Source organism: Mycetomoellerius zeteki, unplaced genomic scaffold (genome assembly GCF_001594055.1).
Source record: "Mycetomoellerius zeteki isolate Tzet28-1 unplaced genomic scaffold, Tzet1.0 scaffold28, whole genome shotgun sequence".
NCBI classification, from domain to species: Eukaryota; Metazoa; Arthropoda; class Insecta; order Hymenoptera; family Formicidae; genus Mycetomoellerius; species Mycetomoellerius zeteki.
Window position 1 is genome coordinate 51,679 of NW_017257260.1, and position 23,511 is coordinate 75,189.

Here is a 23,511-nt window from a genome sequence, read left to right on the forward strand (position 1 = left end):
TTTTTGAACGACTTCAACACAGTGGATTAACGATAAATATTTCTAAATGTCTTTTCGGCATTTTTGAACTCCTTTTTCTTAGATATTTAGTTTCTAGTCAGGGAACCAAGCCGACTTCTGTGAAAAAGTGAAAGCAATTGTTAATTATAAAAACCTAAGACCCTTCTTAAATTGAGACGATTTCATTATTAATTATTACAGAAGATGTCTTTAAAATGCTACTAATTATCAAGCTTTATACTTACAGAATTTCTCAAGGATAACAGGAAACGTGACAGAAGTTTAGTTCCCTCGATGAGTTCTTGAAACGGAAGAAGCCTTCAGTAATTGTAAGGAAGAACTATTGCAAATCACAACTTTAACTCATCCAGTTCCGTCCTTCTTATTCTAACCTGTAATGTTTCTGATATAGCAGTTGGTGCATTACTAGATCGATAGTTGATGGAATTAATATTGCCTTTTTCTCGAAAAAGTTAAATAATTCTCAACGTTCTTATAATACTTACTGAAAGTTTTCAGGAATTTATTATTTAGCCATTAAATATTTTAAATATTTTCAAAAGGGAGGATCCTGATTGACCACGGTTTGATTGAACACCATCAATCACAGCGGCCGGGTGCCTAGAGATTTTCTAGTCTTAATTGTTATGAGTTGCTCGTGTCCAATCGAACCATGTCCAATCTGATGCGATCTTTTCTGGAGGGATGTAAAATAATCATCAGAACTGGTCATAAACCATTAATTTATACTTTCCGTCAGAAATTGCGGATAAAGCAAATCCGACAACTTGATTTTATTGCTCAATTTTTCACAGATATAGAACATACCACCTTGATCAAAAAGTTCCCGGAATTACCACCAGGTGATGCTCTGAGTTAGCTGATTTGAGTTCTGTTTTTTTGGTTTCCAAAGGCGTTCGAAGTTTTAGGGAATCTTCTAAATTTTTTACTTTGACTCTCCCGCGTTATTCTGTATTAGTCCTGACTTAACCCGGTTTTTAAGTTTTAAGTCATAAGAAATTCACGAATCACAGTTAATTATTCTCCTCGCATCCGACTGTAATTGGTCAATTTCTTACGGCTTAAAATACCTATTGTAGATCCGGACTTACAATAGAAGTAGTAATCCTTAAGCTGTAAGAAACTGATCAATCACGATTGAATGTGAGGAGAATAATCGACTATATATGATTAGTCAATTTCTTACATTAACTTAGTACCACTAATGAACAATTGTGAAATAATCATTTGTTTATTATTCTGATCAACTTACATGCATTTTTTTATATGCATCCGGGATTTCAAGTGAAATGTTCGGAGTTTTTGACCGGTAAGTTCCAGTTTCGAAAAGTTTGATGTGGCAACCCTATTTCGTACGATCATAAAAGTCAAGATATGCTTGGATAGGTGAAAATTTGGAGAAACAGTCGTAAAGTCGAATTTCTTTCCCTGAATATACTTATTTTCTTTTATTATTAATTTGTCATGTATATTTAAGAATGTGTGATACTAATTAATAAAATTTATTTTAGCAATAAAACTGGATTAATTATACATGAAAATATTTTACTAGGTTAAAAAAAACATTTTAAAATAGTTTTATATAGTGATTTTAATCAATTATTATTTTTAACGTTTCCTACGAGGACACTTGTAACTGTTATTTTACGGAAAAACGTTTTTTCAACAGTTTCTCAACGCTTTCGTTCTACTCGGGATATTTGACCAGCTTTATAACTATCTTATTAAACCCGATTAAAGGTGTCGTATAAACATAATCAGTAACTCGGTGTTTCGCTATCGATATCTATGCGATATCATTTTATCATCACTTACACTTAGTAGGCGAGTATATAAAATTCTATGGTATAGCTGATAAAATAACTGTCACATTATTTATTATTCAGGTTCCCACGCGATAAAGTTTTTAGAATATTCTTTATAAAAATGCATGCCAATAAAAATATACATATGAGTATTTTATTTAAAAAAGAAAGAAGTGAAATAGTAGAACACGCGAAACTTTTCATTTGCATCTTTCGTATTTTTTATATTTCGCTCGATTTTACAAGCTTTATTATTATAGATAAGATTACGATTTAAAATGGATTTAGGATTAAAATTCATCAATGTATCAATCATATCTTGCACGAAATCATACAAAACAAATCGAATCCGTGAATGATTGAGAAACTGAGACAATTTTTTTAATAACTCTGATGAATACATTTAATTCTGTGGATCAAAATCACTGTAAAGTCCGTATCAGACTATGAATTGACTATTACAATTTTCCAGTTCTACTTCAATCAATCATGATAGGTTCGTTGCCAATCGTGATTGGCTGAAGTATCGGGCTGAAATACCAGACAACCGTTAATCATCAATCCGCAATCGGAGATAGGGACATAATGTCTTTAGTATTTAGCATTAATCAAATGTCTTTAGCAGAATATTTAAATTGTCAGAATACTTAAATTGTCGGAAATTAAACTGAAATATATTAAACAGTTGCTATGAAACTATTGTCTAATATAAAATTAATTAAAAATTTAATTAAAAAAGTTACAGAATAGGCCTACTGATTGGTTAAAATAAAACCAGAAAATCATCAATCATAATAGTCAACCTGTAATCTGAGTCGGGCTTAAAGACCCAGACACAATAAAAATCACAGGCAATAGAGATAAATTTCTAAAATCATATTTTAAATATTTCAATTCAACAAAGAATATATATCGTATCATTTGAAACATCTAAAATCTTTGACCGTTTATTGGCGTTTCCTATCATTTATGTTCTCATTTACACGGTCGTTCGTTAATTTTAGGAATAAATTTCCATCTCAGAATCCGTATATCAATTTAGCAGTTTCTGGTAGATTGAAATCTATATTCCAAGTTCCTGTTGCATGTATTTTTCATTGTGTCACGGACACAATTCTACCTAAATAGGACCTAAATCTCACAATTACGTCCGAAAAAATTCCTGTTGTGTACTGAATATATGAAGAATCATTAAAATTTCGTATAACAATTTAACGACTGTTCAATGTAGGCATACAAAACTAACAAATCTTGTAATTATATTGTATATTTGTAATCATTCGGTACAATCCCTCGATATATTTGTAAGCAGGAAAAAAGTACTCCTTGAATCGTTTTATTCAAAATATCTATTAATTAAGCCATTCAGTCTTTAGTCAATATGTTGAACTTCCATGACACATTGTACATTTAAAATAATAATAAACCGTTTATATAAATATATTGGTTTGTAGGTACGATATATAATATAAAATATAATAACATCATTATTAATAACTTTGGCATAAAAAATTGAATTAAATATAAACATGTTTAGCGTGATATGTAGCTTTGCTTTATTCTAAAGCATTGTAACAATGTATACAAAGTCTATCATTTTCGATGTTTTAACGACAACTTACAATTTCGCGCAGATTTTAAACAGGATTCTTATTACTCTAAGTATATTATCCAAATTTCAATTAATGTTGTCTTCTTAATGCAACTTATTTATTTGACCTGGCATAATAAACTTCGCACTTACTAAAAACAAGGTATGTATGAAATTAACACTCCGAACATTAAAAATAGTTCTAAACCAGAATTTCCGTTTCTTTTTGAAGAGACTAAAAGTTTCCTATAATTTGTAACAAGAGTTCCGCTTAATAATAATCTGAAACCTAAAATTAAAAAATAGAGTGATACTTTTTATTGATATTCAAAAGGTATTAAATTTCACATTGTCATTGAACAGAACTCTTATTAAATGTGTTTTTTATTCCTGCACTAGATTGCACTAGAACTTTTTTCGCTTTCGCCAAATATTAAACATACATATTTCGCTTTAAGTTCCAAAAGTGTACACTAGTTCAGCTACAAAAAACTAATCTGTTATAAATTATGAAAAACTCTTAGTCTTCAAAATAAAGCAAGAATCAAAACTATAAGACTTAATGTGTTAACTTCACACACACACACACAAAAACAAGCTCATTATAAAAGTCTTCAAAAAATCACAAAGATGCGCCGTAAATACGTATTATAGATATCAATTATCAAGACACATCGAGAAATCAATACACTCATTATGGATTACCCTGGTGAAAATTTGTTTTATAATTTTTATACGAATTGGAATATTTTTCAGAAATACTCAAAAATATTGGGAAAGTTTACATCTCTCAGAATTTTTCATACGTGTGAATTCTGAAATATTTCGAGATTTCTCATCCCATAATTTTAAAATTTTTTACATTTTATAACATTTCATCAGAAATTATACTTATAAAAGATCTAAGAAACTTTACGCCATTTCATAATTAACATACTTATATGAAAAATTCTGAGAAAAGATGTAGATTTTCTGAGAAGTGTTCCAATTCGTATAAAAAATGTGAGAAAGTTATAAAATTATATAGAAATTCTGAAAAATTATATGAAAAATTCTGAGAAAAATTTTCACCAAGGTTAGCATAGAAAAAAATTAAAAAATAAACGAAGAAAAAACAAAATGTAAACGACGCATTAAACATGTACAGTGGATCACAGAAAGTTTGCAACACTTTCTTCCATGGATTTTGAAATAGAGCGTGCTCACTGTGTGATTGGCTCTTATTCATAGATCTAACCAATTACATTCAACCACTCTACGATCTATGAGTAAGGCTGAGTTCCGAAATCTATCGAAAAAAGTGTTTCAACCTTTCTGTGGCTGTACACTCATCAGTTAAAAGATTGCAAGATTTATTTTTTGAAGGATTTCGGAACTTAGTCTTATATTTAGAGTGGTTGAACGTAAATAGTTAGATCCATCTGATCCATAAGTAAGAACCAATCGCTCGGTGAGCAGGTTGCATTCTGAAATCTATTGGAAAAAGTGTTGTAATCCTTTAGCTGATGAGTGTACAATTTAAACGTAAACATGAAAGTAAAAATACAATAATAAATTTTTGTTTGCACATCGATTGTTAGAACGAATCGCTGTTTAGATTGTTGATGTCTAGATAATTGATGTCCATTATATATGTATAAATGTATCGGTTCTAAATTAGTTCAGTATAGAACGCAATATAATAATATAATTTTAATAAATCAGTAAAAGCAACCTTATTATCATAAAAATGTTACATAAATTTACTTAGAACTAGATCTTACTAGGTCACTAGCAATTTTGCATTTTGCTTGCAATCCAATAAGTAAAAGATAAATAGATACAACGAAAATTATACCTGGGACATTGTTTGTCAAGGCAGCCACTCACCGTTCCAAAATTGTACTTGCCCTGGTGAAAATAAAAATCGGAGCGTAAGTCGAATGTAATGGGAGAGTAATAGAAGCGTAAACGAAGCTTCTAGGAGGCGAAAAATTGAAACAACGAAACGTAAAAGAGGCATTTATGCTTCTTGTCATTTTTACATAAAAATGAATTTTCAGTTCAAAAATGAAAATAAGAGAAACAATCTCCCGTCCTCGATCTTAATAAATATTATCCAGGGCCTGAACAACATTCAAGAAGTTTTAGCCATCGGTCGAATACCTTGCGTAATACTAATGCCGGCGGTACTGTAACTTTCGAGCCTTATAACTCGAAAAGTACTCAATGAAAAACAACTTTATTATAATGTTTTGGAAAGCACTCGACATCGGCTATTAGATTGATGGAATCAAAAATAGGGTGTCCCATTAAAAAAAAATCGACATGACCTTGACCTGACATTGGCGACGCCACCTAAGGTCAAACGGATAAGATCATTAAATAGAGCTTTTTAAGCTCTATAATTTTTGTCTAAAACATTTTTCTTAAAAATGTATACTTTCCGAGATACTCAACTGTTGCCGAACTTTTGAGACACACTATGTATATAATTCAATCTGAATTATTTACGCATTAAAGATCTAATTTTTACCGTTACAGCCATTACTTCTATTTCTTATTGTTAAATTTTCAAATGTACGGTCCAGTAAAATTCTTATTTATATTATACGTTGCCTGAAAGAAAGACATTTCCATACATATATCGATTACTTATTGCAAAGAATATTAATATTACTAAGGTCTCAGTAGGTTTTAAAAAAAAAAAAATATGTATTCCGTATGAGCGTTCTAAGCCTTTAGAACCTACAAGAGATCCGGGTTCAACTCCCGGTCGAAGTAATATATTTTTCGCAATAAATTTATTTTCAGCATATTAACATCTTTTTAATAGGATGCCTGATTGAGAATCAAATTATTAAAATTGCTTGTCAATTTAATTCGTAATATTATTACAGTAATTTAATTTATAAATCCGGAAAACCAATTCTGCGCGCAGTTCGAATGACTACAAATATGGTATATATGCAAGTGCATATACAGGGTGTTTCATTTTAATGTCCCACTCCAAATAACTTTTTTATTTTTAATCTTAGAAAAAAATGTTTCAAACAAAAGTTATATGGCTTTGAGGCGGACATAAGATGGTGTCATTAATTTGACCTTGAATAGTTGCTTGAAGGTCACGTGAGAAGGTTCCCTTCAATTTCTTAAATGGAAACCCTTATTTTTCATTGCATATTCATGTAGTTTACCTCGAGAGTAGTGTTGCGAGGGAGGGAAAAAACCTGGGAAAGAACGGGAACGAAAAACGTTTCTTCCCACGCTTTAAGGGAAAGAACTTTAAAACTCTTTTTCAAATTTAAATTTCGTTTATTTTAAACAAAATTTCAGCTGTTTGAACTTTGAATAATAAATCGGGCACGAACTTTTGCACTGATCCTATATTATGTGTATTTTGTATTTGACATTAATATTTATTCCATATTTTTTAACTTTAGAGAATACCAACTTTCGTGAAGAAACAATAAATGTGGATGAATGTGATAGTATTGAAATTATTGAAGATGAGCAGATGTTGAACAATAGGAACAACAGTGCAAATTCATCCATTAATATTAGTTTCTCTAATCAGCAAGTCTTGGCTCATAATAAGCAGGATCAGTTAGATGTCCCACCTACTAAGAAGGCAAGAAAAATGTGTCTGTCATCGTTTTTGCATTCTATATCAAAAATTGAAAAAGACAATTTAGACGAATTATTTGCAAGAGCTGTATATGCATCGGGATATTCTCTTTCTTTATTTGAGGGATCAGATATGACTGTAGCATTTAAGAAGCTACGCCCATCATATAAGCCACTTTCTCGTTATCAGTTAGGTGGAAAATTACTTGATAATGAGTATGACAACGTTATGAAATCTGCTTCGCTCAAAATATCTAAGGTTTGGTTTTGACTATAATGAGTGATGGTTGGACAAATCGTAGATCTGAAGCATTAATTAATTTTGTCCTTGGTACACCCTATTTTCTTCAAAAGTATTGAACCTGGTACTCAAAGAGAGAACTCTGCTTATATATCAAATCAATTGATTTCTGTGATTGAAAAATTAGGATCAACCCATGTTATGCTTATAGTCACTGATAATGCTAGTGCTATGCGTGCTACTTGGAAATTAGCCAAATATATGTACACATATTTATGCCATTGATTGTGGGGCACATTGTCTAAATCTTTTGTTTAAGAATTTTATGATGACAAACCTATTAAAGACTCTTTTGCAGAAGGTTAAAGCCATTTTAACGATTAAAAAAAAATATTAATTATGACTGTGTTTAGAGAGAAGCAGAAGGAAAAATATGGCGGTAATGTAGTTAGTCTGGTTGTACCATCTCCTACAAGATTTAATGGTGCATATTTAACATTTAAGTCCATCCAAGCAAATAAAAGAGCATTACAAGAGACTGTTCTCTCAGAAGATTTGGATATTCCAAGTAATATTCGTACCTATATCTTAGATGACATAGGATTTTGGTCAGACTTGACTTATGTCATTAAATTCCTTCAGCCCGTAGCGGATGGAATCTTGCTCGTGGAAGCTGATGATGCAAAGCTATCCCATACAGTTGCCATATTTATGAATATTAGAAGTAGATCATCGAAAATAATATCAGAGAATCGCCTTTTTCTCTTGATGATATCTCAAGAATTAAGAAGGCTCTCAAATATCGTATGGAGTACGGAATGAAAGATATACACAAAGCAACTTATTTTTTAGATCCTAACTTCTGTGGAAAAGAATTAAGTGACATGGAAATTCTTGCTGCAACACAAGTGATTCAAAACATTGCTACTACTCTCAAACTTAATATAGATAAAGTAATTTAGAATTTACTAGAACCAAGAAAGATTTTTATCAAAATGATATTTTATGGAAAACAGTAAGAAGCAGTGATCCAATTAAATGGTGGGATGGATTTTGTCAACAGCAGCCGGTTTATCCTATTGCAATGCGCCTTTTGTCACTTCTCCCATCATCTGCAAGTTGTGAACGTATTTGATCAGATTATGAGTACATACATTCAAAGAAAAGAAACAAACTCCTCAATCAAAGAACCGAAAAGTTGGTGGCTGTTAAAGCTAATCTTCGAGTATTGAGAAAAGAAAATTTATTTCATTTATCTCGTGAGGAGAGCTCTGAAAAGAGGAGAAAAGTAATCTTCGAACTCGGTGCAATACCACTTTTGGAATACGAAGAGGAAGGCGAACAGAATAATGACAAAGAGTCCTTTGAGTTTCCTGACAATTATGCATATGATGATAATGATGATATTATTTCTAGTGATTCGTCAGTTAGTATTGTTAGTAATTCCAATACTTTGGAATAAGAGTACAAAGCAGCTAGTCTTTTAATAAAATTATTATTATTTAGCAAAGAAAAATGCTGTGAAATACTTATAAGTATTATTAAGTAAAATTAAAGATGTGTTTTAAGTTCAAGTGTTTCAACTTTCAAAGTTTAATATCTGATTTGCATTATAATATAATATTTGTTGTTTTAAGATTTTTGTATGTCATTTACATATAATACTCTATATAAAATTACTTATAATAACAAAATAAAATTACTTATAATTGATACTTAACATGGAAATTTTCTGATTCTGGTTTGTAATTTCTTAATTTTCTTATCCTGCACGTTTCTATCTTCACGATAATGTTCATTATTCTAAGCTTATATCTATTTTTAACAGTTTTTAAATGTTTAATGTATTTTATTTTTCATGCTGAGCTTTAAAAGTGCTAAAAAAATTTTAGTAATAACACTTTGATATTTTTATAATTACTTACATTAAAAAAAAGTTTTTTCCTAGTTCTGGGTTCTTTCCTCGAAAAAATTCCGGGAAAGATAGGTTCTTTCCCAACTTTATATTTAAATTTCCCGGGAAATTAACAACGAGTCGAGAGCTTTCCAAAACATTATAATAAAATATTTTTCATTAAGTATTTTTTTAGTTATGATGCTCGAAGGTTACAGTACCGCCGGCATTTAGCATTATCTAAGATGTCTAACCAATGGCTAAAATCTCTTGAATGTTGTTTAAGATCATGAATTCATGAACTAAATAACATTTGTTAAGATCAAGGCTATTGGAGGTGTTCCTCTTATTTTCATTTTAACGTAAAAATGAAAATAAGATGTACAACTTCCAATGACCTTGATTTTGATAAATATTATCCAGTTTATGGTCCTAAACAACATTTAAGAGGTTTTAGCTGTCAGTCGGACACTTTGGATAATGCTAAATGCCGGAGGTACTGTAACTTTCGAGCATCATAACTAAAAAAGTACCTAATGAAAAAGTATTTTATTGTAGTATTTTGGAAAGCTCTTGAAGTAAGCTACAAGAATATCCAATGAAAAATAGGGCTTTCCTATTTAAAAAATTGAAGGTGACCTTCACGTGACCTTCAAGCAACTATTCAAGGTTAAACTAATGACACCTTATGTCCCCCTCAAAGCCATACAACTTTTGTCTGAAACATTTTTTTCCAAGATCAAAAATAAAAAAATTATTTGTATTAGGACTAGAGGTCTGCGAAACGTCTTCAACTCGGGCTCGAGCTCGATAGTTCTATATTTCTCAGACTTGATGTTCTACTAGGCGAAGTGGGGACAAATGAAATTGAAAAGGGGAAGAAAAAAACCTGAGTTCAGCTTATTGAGCTTATTAGGGTCGAGAGGTTCAATATGAATTTGAGCCGTTCAGGCTCGAGACAGTACACAGTCAATAGCACTAATAATAGTAATAACGTCTTTTTGAACACATCTTATATTCATGCGATGCTATTGTTTTAAAATATCGATTTCAAGAAACATTAACTGTCCCAATTCAAAACATCTTAAACCGTATCGAGCTTCAGACTAGACAGCAGCTCGAACCTGACAGAGTTCGAACTTCTAATTTTTCAGTCGAGCTTGAGCCTGAAGTTACGACATTTTGCACGTCTCTAGCTGGGACATTAAAATGAGACACCCTGTATAATATATATAGTAATTCAGATTGAATTGTTTAAGCATTAAAGATCTAGCTTTGACTGTTATGGCCATTACTTTTATTTCTTATTGTTCAATTTTCAAATGTCCAGTTCCAATTTTCAACGGTCCAGTAAAATTCTTATTAATCACTTAAATTTTAACACAAACTTTCATAAAACTGGCCGTCTTTAGTAACATCTCGTCGGTGTTCTGGCATAACAAGACAGAAACAAAACAGAAAAAGTTTTAAAAATTTATACCGGATTAAGCGTTTCTAGTAATATTTCATTGATGATAATAACTAAGGCCAATTTAAACAATAGATATATTAGGCTTCCTTAAATATGGCCACCGTTCCTATTGCTAACATTTAATATCAATTTTTCAACCAAATTTTGATTAATAAATCGGAAGAATCTATATAGAAGATTATGTTCCAAGAAAATATATACAAGGGAATATTAAAAAGATGATATAATAGAATAGAGAGGTTCTACCAATAAATAAATAGCCTAAACAAAAAGCATTGCACTATATTGAACATATTTAACGAAAATGTTAAATGTTTCTTTTATTGGCTGACGCGTCAACATATTGTACGGATCAATTTGGCCAAGTTTATTTTCTTGTGAATAATATTTGAAATTTTATATTTTTTATGTATATGGATCATTCCACCTTAAATAGGCCACCCTCCTGTCTAGTATCAAATTAAATATAACTTATAGATACTCAATGACTACGTTTATACCGTGCATTTAGGCCGCGGCCTATACAATAGATGTCCTTGTTTATTCTGTAGGTTAAACAAAGACACCTATCGTATAGGTCGCGCACTATAAACGCGACTAAGCGCACGGTATAAACGTAGCTTATGACCTGCACGTCATAGGATGCATCAACGCGTGGCAAGAGACAATGGAAGAGTCTAATTGGTTATCGTGTTGTCTTTTGCCAAGCGTGATGTATTCACTGCACACTGGACGCAATAAGTGATAAGCGACGAGCAACATCCAATGAAAGCTCTGCTTTTTCTCACATGACGATGCAAAGTCGAAAAAAAATTTTTTTAACAAAAGTTGTACGGTTTCAAGAGTGCTTCAATGTTGTGAAGAAAAATTTTTTTTAATTTTTTGTTAATTGTTTTATTTAAAAAAATTTTTTTCCATCTCTCTCTCTCTTTTATACTTCCGACGGTATTCGGCTCGAAATAGAAATATCATTTTTTTCGACAGGGTGTTTCACCCCTTAAACATGAGTTAGCGCACGTATAAAAAAATACGGCTCTTAGATTTTCGTGTTTAACAACATATTTCATGGAGAATCAAATCGATTCCGGACAGTTGTGAAACTTCCCTTGTTAGTTAACGGATTCCTCGATATTCGAACAATAAAATGTTTCTTTACTCCTTATAGCCGTTTATGTCAATTTTTATTGTTTTAATAATATTCTGTTAATTATGTAATAATAATGTTTGTGAATAAGTTAAATAATTATAGTTAAATTTTTTTAATTTACGATAACGCATTTTAAAATCGCACGATAATTTTATATGATTGTAACTTTAAGTAAATTTAATTTTAGTATAAATTAATAAAACGTATTGCGTCTCACAATTCGTAAAATTTTGCGAAATTACTTCTTACTACTTCTCCGATTTTATTGCTATCAGCTAACTCAACGTAAATAGGTCATAAATAGATTAACTAACTCAACTCATGGCATATACGACAGCGTTGACTTGTCATAAATCATGAAGGTACTAGGTGGTTATGTCTATCATATTTTTCGGTCCTAGTGGAATTAACTCAAACTTGAGTTAGTTTCTTCACTTCAGAAGCATATCCCCTATTTTAACTTTTGAGACATTGTTTGTTTAGGTAGAAAGGAAGTTTTCAAATATTAAAATTCTATTTTTCAGTAACAAAGAACATAAAAAAAATAGCAAGGTCTCTTTGAAGTCGATTTAAAAACACAGAAACTATCCCTAACATATAAAAACGTGCATTTATACCAGTAAGAGGCAAAGACTTAATTATTAAAAGATCTTTAAGTTTAATATGGTACGACTTTTCAGTATTAAGATTCGCGCAACTCATTATAAAAGTATTTGTGTTACAATAAAAAATTAAAATTAGATTACAAAAAAAAAAAATTTTAATTAAAAGAATAAAAATTAAATTATAAAATTGAAGCATAAATAATTTTCAATAAACAAATAAACATGAAAAGATACAAAGAAGAAAAAGTAATGCTGGCTTTGAGAAGTAATCCAAAGACAAACTTAACCTTATATGAACGCAGAAAGCTAGCTTTTTGCCTTTTTCATAACAAACTATTAAAAATCAGTGTTGACAAATGATATGTATTTATGCAATACATAATTTCATAAAAATGCCGTATTAATAAAAAAAAAGCATTCTTTAAAAAGAATACAATTATTTTCATCAATTCTTCAAAAGTGGATACTAATAGAAACTAAATGTTGCAAAGAGAAAATAATTATGACGAAAAATGTTTTGATTTTTTTGGCTACTTTCCGCGCAATTCAAGCATGGTTAATTTTATTTAACATTATTGGTTAATTTTAATTTCACATTTACATTCAGCATACAAAATTACATTGAAAATGATCATTGTCCTTTATTTTCAAAAAATAGTAGAGATTGGACAAACGAAATCATGGTCATACATTACTTTATGTTTTTTAAAATTGAAGCTTTTAAAGTGGCATCGGAAACTAGAAGCTTCAACCTAAATTTTGGTACCCTACAAGTTTGGTTTTATATAGTTTTCGAGAGGGGGTGGCCGATTTGACATGGAACAATCCGCCATATATATACCATATATTTATATATATATGGCGGATTGTTGATAATATGATAATATAATATGATCGGTATATACGCAAATATATACACGGTGTCCCAAAACTGACGATAAATATTTTAAAGACAGATTTTTTGTAATATTTTAAGACAATACGTCCAATACGAAAATGTCGAAGCTATAATAGTTTTTAAATCAGAAAAGTTTAAAAATTATGAATGACAAGATTAGAATTTCGCGCGCTTAGAAATGGCAAGTTAGTCAATGTGAAGATGCTTCATGCCTTTGATAATAAGAAAATTCAGCATTTCACAATTCACACCGATCATCTTTCCATTCTTGAGCGCACGAAATTCTAGTCCTGTCATTCGTAATTTTTAAATTCTTCTCCTATTTGAAAACTTTCCTAGCCTCGAAATTTTCATATTAGATTTATCGTCTTAGAATATTACAAAGAATGTGTTTAAAATATTTATTCTCAGTTTTGGAATGTATATACTTCATATACATAAAAAATGTATTTGACACATATCTATCTTGTTTCAATATTTTCTAAATTTATATTCAGTAATGTCATCAGCAAAGCTTAAAACGCAACGGAATCGATGATTTAATCGATTTCTTGACTGCATATTTTGTAAATTATAATAGAAAAATCAATAAAACCAATAAATGATATATTAAGACCATATTTAAGATCATATTATGTGAATACCGATTGTGTATTCACATTATACGGTCTTAATATATCATTTATTGGTTTTATTGACTTTTTCTATTATAATTTACATAATATGAAATCGTCAAGAAATTGACTAAATCATTGATTCCGTTACGTTTTAAGCTTTGCTGGTAACATTGCTGAATCGTTACTTGTTAGTAAGAGATAAAGCTTGTAACAATCGAAAGTGGATCTTAAGTGCTTAAATATTCTCATGTCGAATTTACATACTACATATCGTAATCATTTGAACTGCACGCCGAATTGATTTCTCGGACTTAGGCTGTAGCTAAAGTTTCGCTACAAATGCTTTGAAGCGTTTGATGAACCAATCAGAAGAAAGAATTTTACAAATTGAATAAAAAAACTCTTCAAAGCATTTATAGCATCATGTTAACCACCCTTAGAGACACAACTGAACTGCTGTAGTAATATCACAAATTAAATTGACAAGCAATTTAATAATTCAATACTCAATTAGGGATCCTATTAGAGAGATCTTAACATGCTGAAAATCTGTAAATAAATTAATAAGAACTGAATTATCAGGCTCAATTGAATAAAACAATAATAAAAGGTAAAAAGGACTAAGAGCCAACGCTAGTTCTTGATAGCTAATATTTAATGTCTTTCAAATTTTTAACAAACGTTTCGTCCTTAAACTAGGACCTTTTCAATGTTAATACATAAAAACAAAACCTATCTTTATATCTACCAATATTAAAACATAAAAACAAATTTATTTATATTTTCTGCAATGCCAGATCAGATACAAAGCTTAAATATTAATTACATAATTTTAAAATTAGGTCGATTCACTGGAAACGTATATTAGTTCGAGAATTCCGATCATTAGATTAAAATTGATATCTATTAAAATAAATTGATTAATGAAGAAATGACAGTGATGCATGGAAATTATATTCATCGCATACTTAGAAGAACTTTAATTTGTAATATTCAAACCATTTTTAATATTTGACTTATTATATAAGGTAGGATTTGTTTTCATGTTAATATTAGACTTAGTATGTAAGGTAGGTTTTGTTTTTATATATTAACATTGAAAAGGTCCCAGTTTAAAGATGAAATGTTTGTTAAAAATTTGAAAGACATTAAATATTAACTATCAAGAACTAGCGTTGGCTTTTAGCTCCTTTTATTATTGTAAATAAATTTATTGCGAAAAATATTACCTCGGCCGGACCGAGTCGAACCTGGATTTCTCAGCATTCCGTACGAGAGTTTGGTTGTTAAAATAGTCTAAAGACTTAAAGTCCCGTCTAGGTAAATTGCAACACGCAAAATATATTCACATTCGCATTCGCAACAGCCAATCAGTCATTAGTATCATTACCGTATTTCTGATTGGATGTCGCAAATGCGAATGCGAATGCGATTTGCGAGCTGTGACTTATCTAGACGAGACTTAAGACGCTCACACGGAATACTGAGAAATCCGGATTCGACTCTCGAGATAATATTTTTCGTAATAAATTTATTCACAGTTTTTCAGCATATTAAGATCTTTCTAATAGGATGCCTGATTGAATATCAAATTATTAAATTGCTTATCAATTTAATTTGTGATATTACTACAATAGTTAAGTTGCGTTTCTAAATCCGAAAAATCAATTCGACGCGCAATTCAAATAATTATATGTATTGCATATGACTGTAGTATTCAAATGGAAATATTTAAGCACTTAAGATCTAGCTTCGACCGTTACAGGCTTTATCTCTTATTTGTTATGTATTCAATAAAGGTAGACAAATTGGTCTTCATAATAAATTTAAAACGCGCGTACCGATAATTACACATACAGAAAGTTATAAAGATATTACTCTATTTATTATACAATAATTTCAAATGCGTTGATTGGCTGCGGAAGGAGAAATTCTCAAATCTTTAGAAATTCTTTGTCCTATAGTCAATCAACAAATTTGAAAAATTAATTTTACAAGTGAAATAATAATCTAAGCTAGAATTCCTCATGTAAGAGTGCGGACATTGTTTAAACAATTTTTTATTAATCCGCAATGTTTCAGGATAAATACAAAAAAAATTTTATTTTATTTATTTTACAGATTTTATTATTTATTATGGTACTAATAATATTATATACATATAAAGTGTTGAATTAAATTCATCTTTTTAATAACAATTTTCATAAGAGAGATTTGTCATTAAACAAATTTGAACGTTTTTGAAAAACACATCATAACTTGAAAATCGCAGAACGTATATCCAAATTTTTACTCGAGAAATTCTATTCTAAAACGAGGTGTTCTGAACATTAATTTGTACCCTAACAGCACATGTTGATTCTGAGCAGGTTCCGCGGGATATATAAAAAGTATATTGCGTTCATTCTCAGAACGTTCGAAATACGCACTGCAACGTATTATAGTACATACTGAGATAGTTCCTATGTCTCGCGTATTTTAGTTACTGGTACATACTAAAAATGTCCCGCAGTGTGCTTATAGTACAATTACGGTCTCTCTCTGTGAACGGTACCAGCATGCAACTAGGTTATGTACTATCGATAATTTGCAGTATTGTCTATAGCGGACCTGTCCAATTTGAGCTCCGGAGCCAAAACGCAAAGCCATCGACGCAAAAAATTTAATGTAGATAAGATTTAGGGGACTGTAAAGTGTGTGTCAATACGCATCTGAATGACGCTTATCAACACTTTATAGTTCCTAAAATCTTACTCACATTGAATTATTTTGCGTCGATGGCTTTGCGTTTTGGCTCCGGAGCACAAATTGGACAGGCTTGGTCTATAGAAAGGTTATATGAAATATCACGTATAAGCACGCATATACAACTTCGCGCGCGCATTTGTATATTATATTTAGGGCTGTGGCAGAGAACGAGATGTAACGAGACATAATCGTGACGTGAACTAAAATAGAGAAAAACGTAGAAATCACAGTCGTGATTAGTCTTCGAGATCGAAGCACTTTTCCGACCAATCACGATTGCTACTTCTACGTTTTTCTCTGTCCTATCACACGTCACGACTATGTTTCGTTACGTCTTGTTACATCTCGTTCTCTGCCATAGCCCGTAGAAACACTTTCCCGACCAATCACGACTGCTACTTCTACGTTTTTCTCTGTCCTATCACACGTCACGACTACGTCTCGTTACGTCTCGTTACATCTCGTTCTCTGTCATAGCCCTTAGAATGTTTTCCAGCAAGAAACACAGATGATACGGTGTAACACAGTATCATTATATCCTTGTTTGCCAATTAACAAGGATAAAATCGATTTCTATCGTGATACTCGAGCACTAAGAACATGGTGAAAGTTCCACCATGACAGTAGACTAGTAGAGTACTAAGAATACATAGATGGCATTTTTGCATTTGCTTATGATTCAGTTTCTTTGAACTGAGTTTGTTCTGGAGAATGAACGTGAAATTCGTATGCGGGATATTATACGGGACGTTATTAGATAATTTGTACAAAAATCAAAGTTTAGTTTATATATTCTGAGTATGAGCTTAAGAATAAACGACAAATGATAAACTACACAGATTGTTATACAAACGTTATTGGTATGTGTGCAACGGTACGTATGATAATAGTATAAGTACGGAATCATTCGTGCGATATCTGTGCTATTAGGGTGAAACAGTAAAATCTTTCTATAATGGGTTTTCTACGATAAACCACAAGTAACTTAATCTTTATGTCTTAAGCCGTAAGAAATTGACCAATCATAAACGATTATTCTTCTCACATTCGACTGTGATTGGCCAATTTTTTGCTTGAGACTTAAAGCTTAGGTTATGGCTTATTGTAGAAAGCCTATTATAGAACGATTGGAATTGAGCTCCCCATATTCTGAAATTTTTCAATCTGTACTCTTATTTGAATAGTATGTAAAATTAAAATGTCATTGTGTGTTCTTTCCAACGTTTTCTGAATTAACGCACGCTCACTTGATTATGTACCGAATGTATAGTGAAAGAACATGTGCAACAGAATTCTAGTTTATCCGAATGACAGTTATTTAAAAATTCAAAAATGCACAATATAAGATCTTTGTCTATATTGTATTTCTCTTTCAAACCTAATAGCTTAAAAATTTCATCGAATTTGAAAGCATGGCATACTGTCTTCCTAATAAAAAAAGTCAATAGAAAAGAAGATATTTATTTTTTATATAATTTTAATAATATGTATAGTTTTAAATAGAAATTATTCAAATTATCAATATCTTGATAACTTGGAGAATGACAAATTTTTCAAGACAAATCCCTTAGTGTAAAACAAAAATTTGTTAATTCTCGTTTAACTTCTTAGCATATATCCGCTGTCTTTATCTTTGATTTATTACAATTATAAATTAAAATACTATAAATTTTATCAAAAGATTAACTAAGAGAAAGATCAAAATATCTCATAATGATTAGAACACCTCACATATATACGCGCTTATTAGTTGAAAAAAGGAAAAAAAAAAAGAAAAACGCCAGCTCTATTTCTGTGTCTTAACCTAACACGTACGCATGTACGTATACACTCACGCATGAATTTTTAATATTTGACTTTCGCCTTAACTTCCTCCGCGACGCCACCCCATTTGAGCTTGTAAACACGTGAACGCCACTGTATGAGAGGATCCAAGACAGCCTGAAGGAAAAGGTACGGTCTCGTGATTTCACTGAGCAACCAACCGCACACAAACTCAAGTTTGTTAAAAGGCAGCGGACCGTTCTGTACTACACACAGTAACGTCCAATCGAACATAAACCACAAGAGTATGTGTACCAAATAAAAAACTAGAGAATCCCACTCGAACAGGACGCTGGCCGCCCAGGAAGCGAACCCACCCAGAACGAGGCATTCACTCAACGGTTCGAGAACAATGGTGGTAGGCAGCATTGCAACCCTCAATTTAGCCCATCGTCGTAGTCGCGCTTGGAAGGAATCGACCGCGCAATGGCCACTGTTCTGTAGCGCCGGCTGCGAGGAGACGGTGATGCGCCAGCCGCGGTCGGTCAATGATTTCGCGTAAAAAAAATCCTCTGCGAGATAGATGCCAAACGCTTTTAGACCACCGACCTCGTCTAATGTGAATTTTTTCAGGAGTGCTGACATACCGGTATGACAGTTTATCCTGAGCATATCCGCAGCTAGGTACATCCGTGACTGCACCGTACCGAAGAAGATCTTTTCGTACGCGGCGGCGAAACCTTCGCGGTCGCAGGTAAACGGCATCTGATGAACCAAAGCCACTCTGTCCGTCATATGATGGACCATATCTAGTAGAGTGTCCTCCTTCATGCGTATGCCACTGTCGCTGATCAGCACAAGTTCGTACTTGGCGGCCTCGTACGCCGGTTGCATGTTGTTGATCTTTGGATTCACCCCTACTTTACAACCACCGACGAAGAGCGTGGCCTCGACTTCCGGATACTTCTCAACAAGCTTGCGCACCAACATCAGCACGGGATCGGAGTCATCCTCGACGCAAAATAGGAGCTCGTATCGGGGATATTCCATGGTGAAGAAGGTCTCGAGGTTACTGAAAAGATTTGGATCAACCCCCATCAGGGGTTTTATCACGGATACTCCTGGCAGCGGTGTCTCGTAGCTCGCTGCCTGATTCATCTTCCGATGCAGCTTCCAACGACCGGCAATCAATGCCAGCACGTGAACCACCCACATACCCGACCAGAATATCATGAAAAATATCGCGAACCCGTAGAGAGTATATAGCATGGAGTTCATTTTCCAAGGAACAAGAGAGCGAGGGCTTTAGGCCACCGCAATCTAGCGTGCCGGCGTGTTCAAACCGGCGCGGCACCCCCTTCCTTCTTTTTGCCCTGCTTTCTTTCCACTACTTCTTGCCTCGACCGGACACCCTCGTGCGGACACATCACGGGAATCTTCGTCCCACGTCAAGTGACGCGCCCTACTGATCGAGCATCACTGTCGTTTTCACAGTACGACGGCGGCGACGGCGACGACGACCACGACGACGACGGCGGCGGCAACGTGCTCGCCTCTTGCAACACATTCACGCTCCGGTCCACTCCAGCTCGCTTAAACTACGGTAACCTCCTTGACTCGCACCTTGACGAGCGCGTCAACTGCGCGACTGATCCGTGTTGAGGCAACTTGCTTCTTGCTCAGGATGGGAATTTATCTTCCGTCGACGAGCAAACGGAATAGTTAAACCGTGATCGGATCGCATCGTCGTTACAGACTTCACCAGTCGCCCTAAATACGTCACTATTCCCCGCGACCGCTTTTCATAACATTGATACTCTTCCTTTCCATCGACACTGACAAATCGTGCACTGTCATAACTCTTTGACGTTCTCGGGTCGCTCGAATCGAACTTGGTTATCTTATTCTCCGCGCTTTATGTTACGCGAATCAAACAAGAGAGTGAAAGAGAGTGGTAGAGATGTGTACCTGACCAGATGCGACGCGCGCAATGACGCGTCTCATCGACTAACCTTCCCTCTCTCATCTTTCTTCATCATACGTAGAAACCAACACCTTTATTTCGTCACGAATGACTCACTAATATCTCTCTCTCTCTCTCTCTCTCTGACGCGCATTCTCTCGTATTGATGTGTATACACTTAATGCGTATCGTTTCTCGATTATTTTTAATTATCGAAAGAAAAACACCCCGTGTCGATGATTCGGATTAGCAGCACGCACGCAACGATTCGTGGAACGCGTGACTAGAAGGAGCTGAATCCAGCCCAGCTCTGCTCGCTCAAACTTACAGCAAGCCCACTCTTGAGCGTTTTGCGACAAATATATCTCGTAATACTCAAAGGACCGCCAATCGAACTTTCATCTGATACTATTTTTTAAAAAATTTTATCGTATTTATCGTATTATTCAACTAAGCCGTTTCTGCTGTTAGTTGGATAGCCGGATAACGAACAGAGTAGAAAACTACAGAATAGTTTTCAGATACAAACGCCGCCTACATTTACTTTCGATTTCTAAAACTGTAACGATTCACATTTTGTAGCAGTCGATAAAACTGATTGAAAAATTTCTACGTATTAATTCAGATAATAATTAAATGTTTGTGTAATGCCGGCATAATGCATGCACGTGTGCAACAGCATGCTATCCACTATGATATCCAGTTCATTCCGCACCTGACAAATACAGTGACAGCACATCGTGTTCAAGTAGTTTGTATCTCAAAATGTTGGTATTATGCTAGTAAGTACGCAAATCTTTTCAAGCAGTGATTTTTGCTTATATACATAGCTTTTTGTCATATTATTTTGTTATATATAAAAAATAATTTAATTAATAGAAATTTTTTATTTCAAATATGTATTGTACATATTTCTGCCAGTTATACATTATATCGATGAGTTATAATTCACAGTACATTATATACCTTATTATAATATATACAAGGTATTTTACCAAAGAAAAAGCACTGAAATATATCGAAAAACTGAACCTGGTAGGCAAAAATGTTTCAGACAAAAGTTATATGGCTTGAGGGAGGACGGAAGATGGTATCATTAGTTTGATCTTGGGTGATGTTGAGGTGAGGGCAAGGGCATTTTGAATTTTTTAAACGGAACATCCCATTTTTCATTGCATATTCTTGTAGCTTACCACAAGAGCTTTTCAAAACACTATAATAAAATATTTTTTCGTTAAGTACTTTTCAAAATATAGTGCTTGAAAGTTACAGTACCACTGGCATTAATATCATCTAAGGTGTCTAACTGATGGTTAAAACTTCTTAAATGTTATTCAGAATTATGATTTAGATGATTTGGATGACATTTGCGAGATTAAGGTCATTGGATCTTGTTCCTCCTATTTTCATTTTGCACTAAAAATCTTAAAAATGAAAATAAGAGAAGCAATCTCTAATGACCTTGACATGACAAATGTTATCCAGATCATGATCCTAAACAACATTTAAGAAGTTTTAGCTTTTTTTGGTCAAACACCTTAAATAATACTAACACTGATGATATTGTAATCTTCAAATATTGACTCGAAAAGTACTTAATAAAAAAAATTTTATTACAGTGTTTTGGAAAACTGTAGAGGTAAGTTACGAAAATATACAATGAAATATGAGTTCCATTTAAAAAATTCAAAGTGCCCTGAATTCACCCCGACCTTAACAATGCCAAGGTCGAAATAATGTTGCCATCTTATGTCCCCCCTCAAACCACGTACAACTTTCGTCTAAAATATTTTTGCCTATTAAGTTCAATTTTCGATATATTTTGGTGTTTTGTCTTAGGTGAAATATGATATACGTAGGAAAATATTCGATGAGAAAACTTTCTTGATTGACAAAGACAGTCGTTATCGCGTCTGGAGAATCGACAATACCAGATACGAGTAGAACAACATTTTACCATCGCTGAGCAGTATGTGGACATTCTAGATGGAATCATGCTGCCCAGAGTACGAAGATGCTATAACGAACAAGATCACCTCAGGATTGTCGTCGTGGAAGATAACAATCCAAACCATACCGCTAGGATTACCAGAGTTCAATATGAGGACCATTCAGACATCATACAGTTAAATTTTGGCCTCCAAGATCTCTAGACCTCATTGGAAATCTTTGAGCAACGAGCGTGCATCTACACTGTAAAAAAACTTGGTAAATTTACACATATAATAGATGTAAAAATTACATGATTAGTCCTGTAAAAAATCCTCCTGTATAAAAATCCTGTATAAAAAAAATCATGCAATTTTTTTTACAGAAATTATGTAATTCCATAAAAATTATGTAAATTTGAAAGTAAAAGTATAGATTTCGCTCGTATTAAGCAAAAGCAAGATAAAGAAATCAAGTCAATGATGGAGCCAATTAAGATGTACAAGTACAATTAAAATATTTCTTATGTAAAATCCAAAGAAAAGTACATTTCTTTATATGTAAATTTGCTTTTATTGTGTAAATGTATCTTATTTTATATAAAAAATTACGTAAATAGCAGGATATTTTGAATATTTTCTGTAATTATCCAAATTTTAGTAATATTACGTAATATAACAGTAATTTTTTGCGTATTGCTGTTAAATGTATAATGTTAAATGTATAATAATATATAATAGTGCGAAATGTATTGTCATATTATCGTTCCTATACACATTGTAATTGTACTTCCACAATCTGTTTAGTTACAAACCAAGAAATTATTTTTATTTGCATATTACAAATTTACAAACACATAGACATTTACAACTATTATAGTGGGTCTCAAAATTACCCACTATAATAGTTGTAATTTTACACAAAATTTTTTACAGTGTAGCTTGGGCTGAACTAGCATCCTGTTTATTGCCAGGCAATAGTTAATTCGATGCACTGCAAACTACTAACTGTATTAGCCACCGATGGACACGCTATAAACTTAGAGGTAATGCCAACATATTGCTAAAAGAAATTATACAGAATTATATTATATGTAGAGAGTGAACTGAATATTTACGTAAATAGTATGTACGATATTTTTCAACGAGACCTCTGTTTCATGCTGTATCATCATAAATTTTCATAATTTTCGTTCTCTCCACAGGCTCGGC

At 32.6% G+C, this 23,511-nt stretch overlaps 1 protein-coding gene and 1 long non-coding RNA gene across 3 annotated transcripts in view; one reads left to right on the top strand and one right to left on the bottom strand.

Annotated features, from left to right (window-relative positions):
* Nucleotides 1–20,891, bottom strand: GlcT (ceramide glucosyltransferase). Of its 2 annotated transcripts, XR_001936679.1 has the most exons (4): nucleotides 20,377–20,891; nucleotides 18,480–20,321; nucleotides 246–392; nucleotides 1–117 (listed from the first exon to the last, which is right to left on the bottom strand). XR_001936679.1 is itself a non-coding variant. In XM_018450405.1 (3 exons), the coding sequence occupies exon 2, from the start codon at nucleotides 19,684–19,686 to the stop codon at nucleotides 18,490–18,492; it is 1,197 nt and encodes a 398-aa protein (XP_018305907.1). In that variant the 5' UTR covers nucleotides 19,687–20,321; nucleotides 20,377–20,891; the 3' UTR covers nucleotides 5,277–5,307; nucleotides 18,480–18,489. The 2 variants fall into 2 exon arrangements, 1 of the variants encoding a protein (XP_018305907.1); XM_018450405.1 differs by lacking the exons at nucleotides 1–117; nucleotides 246–392 and adding an exon at nucleotides 5,277–5,307.
* Nucleotides 16,613–23,511, top strand: part of LOC108724184 (uncharacterized) — a 17,898-nt gene continuing 10,999 nt past the window's right edge. The window contains exon 1 of the long non-coding RNA XR_001936680.1: nucleotides 16,613–16,717. This is a non-coding gene — a long non-coding RNA (uncharacterized lncRNA). The remainder of the gene's footprint in view (nucleotides 16,718–23,511) is intronic.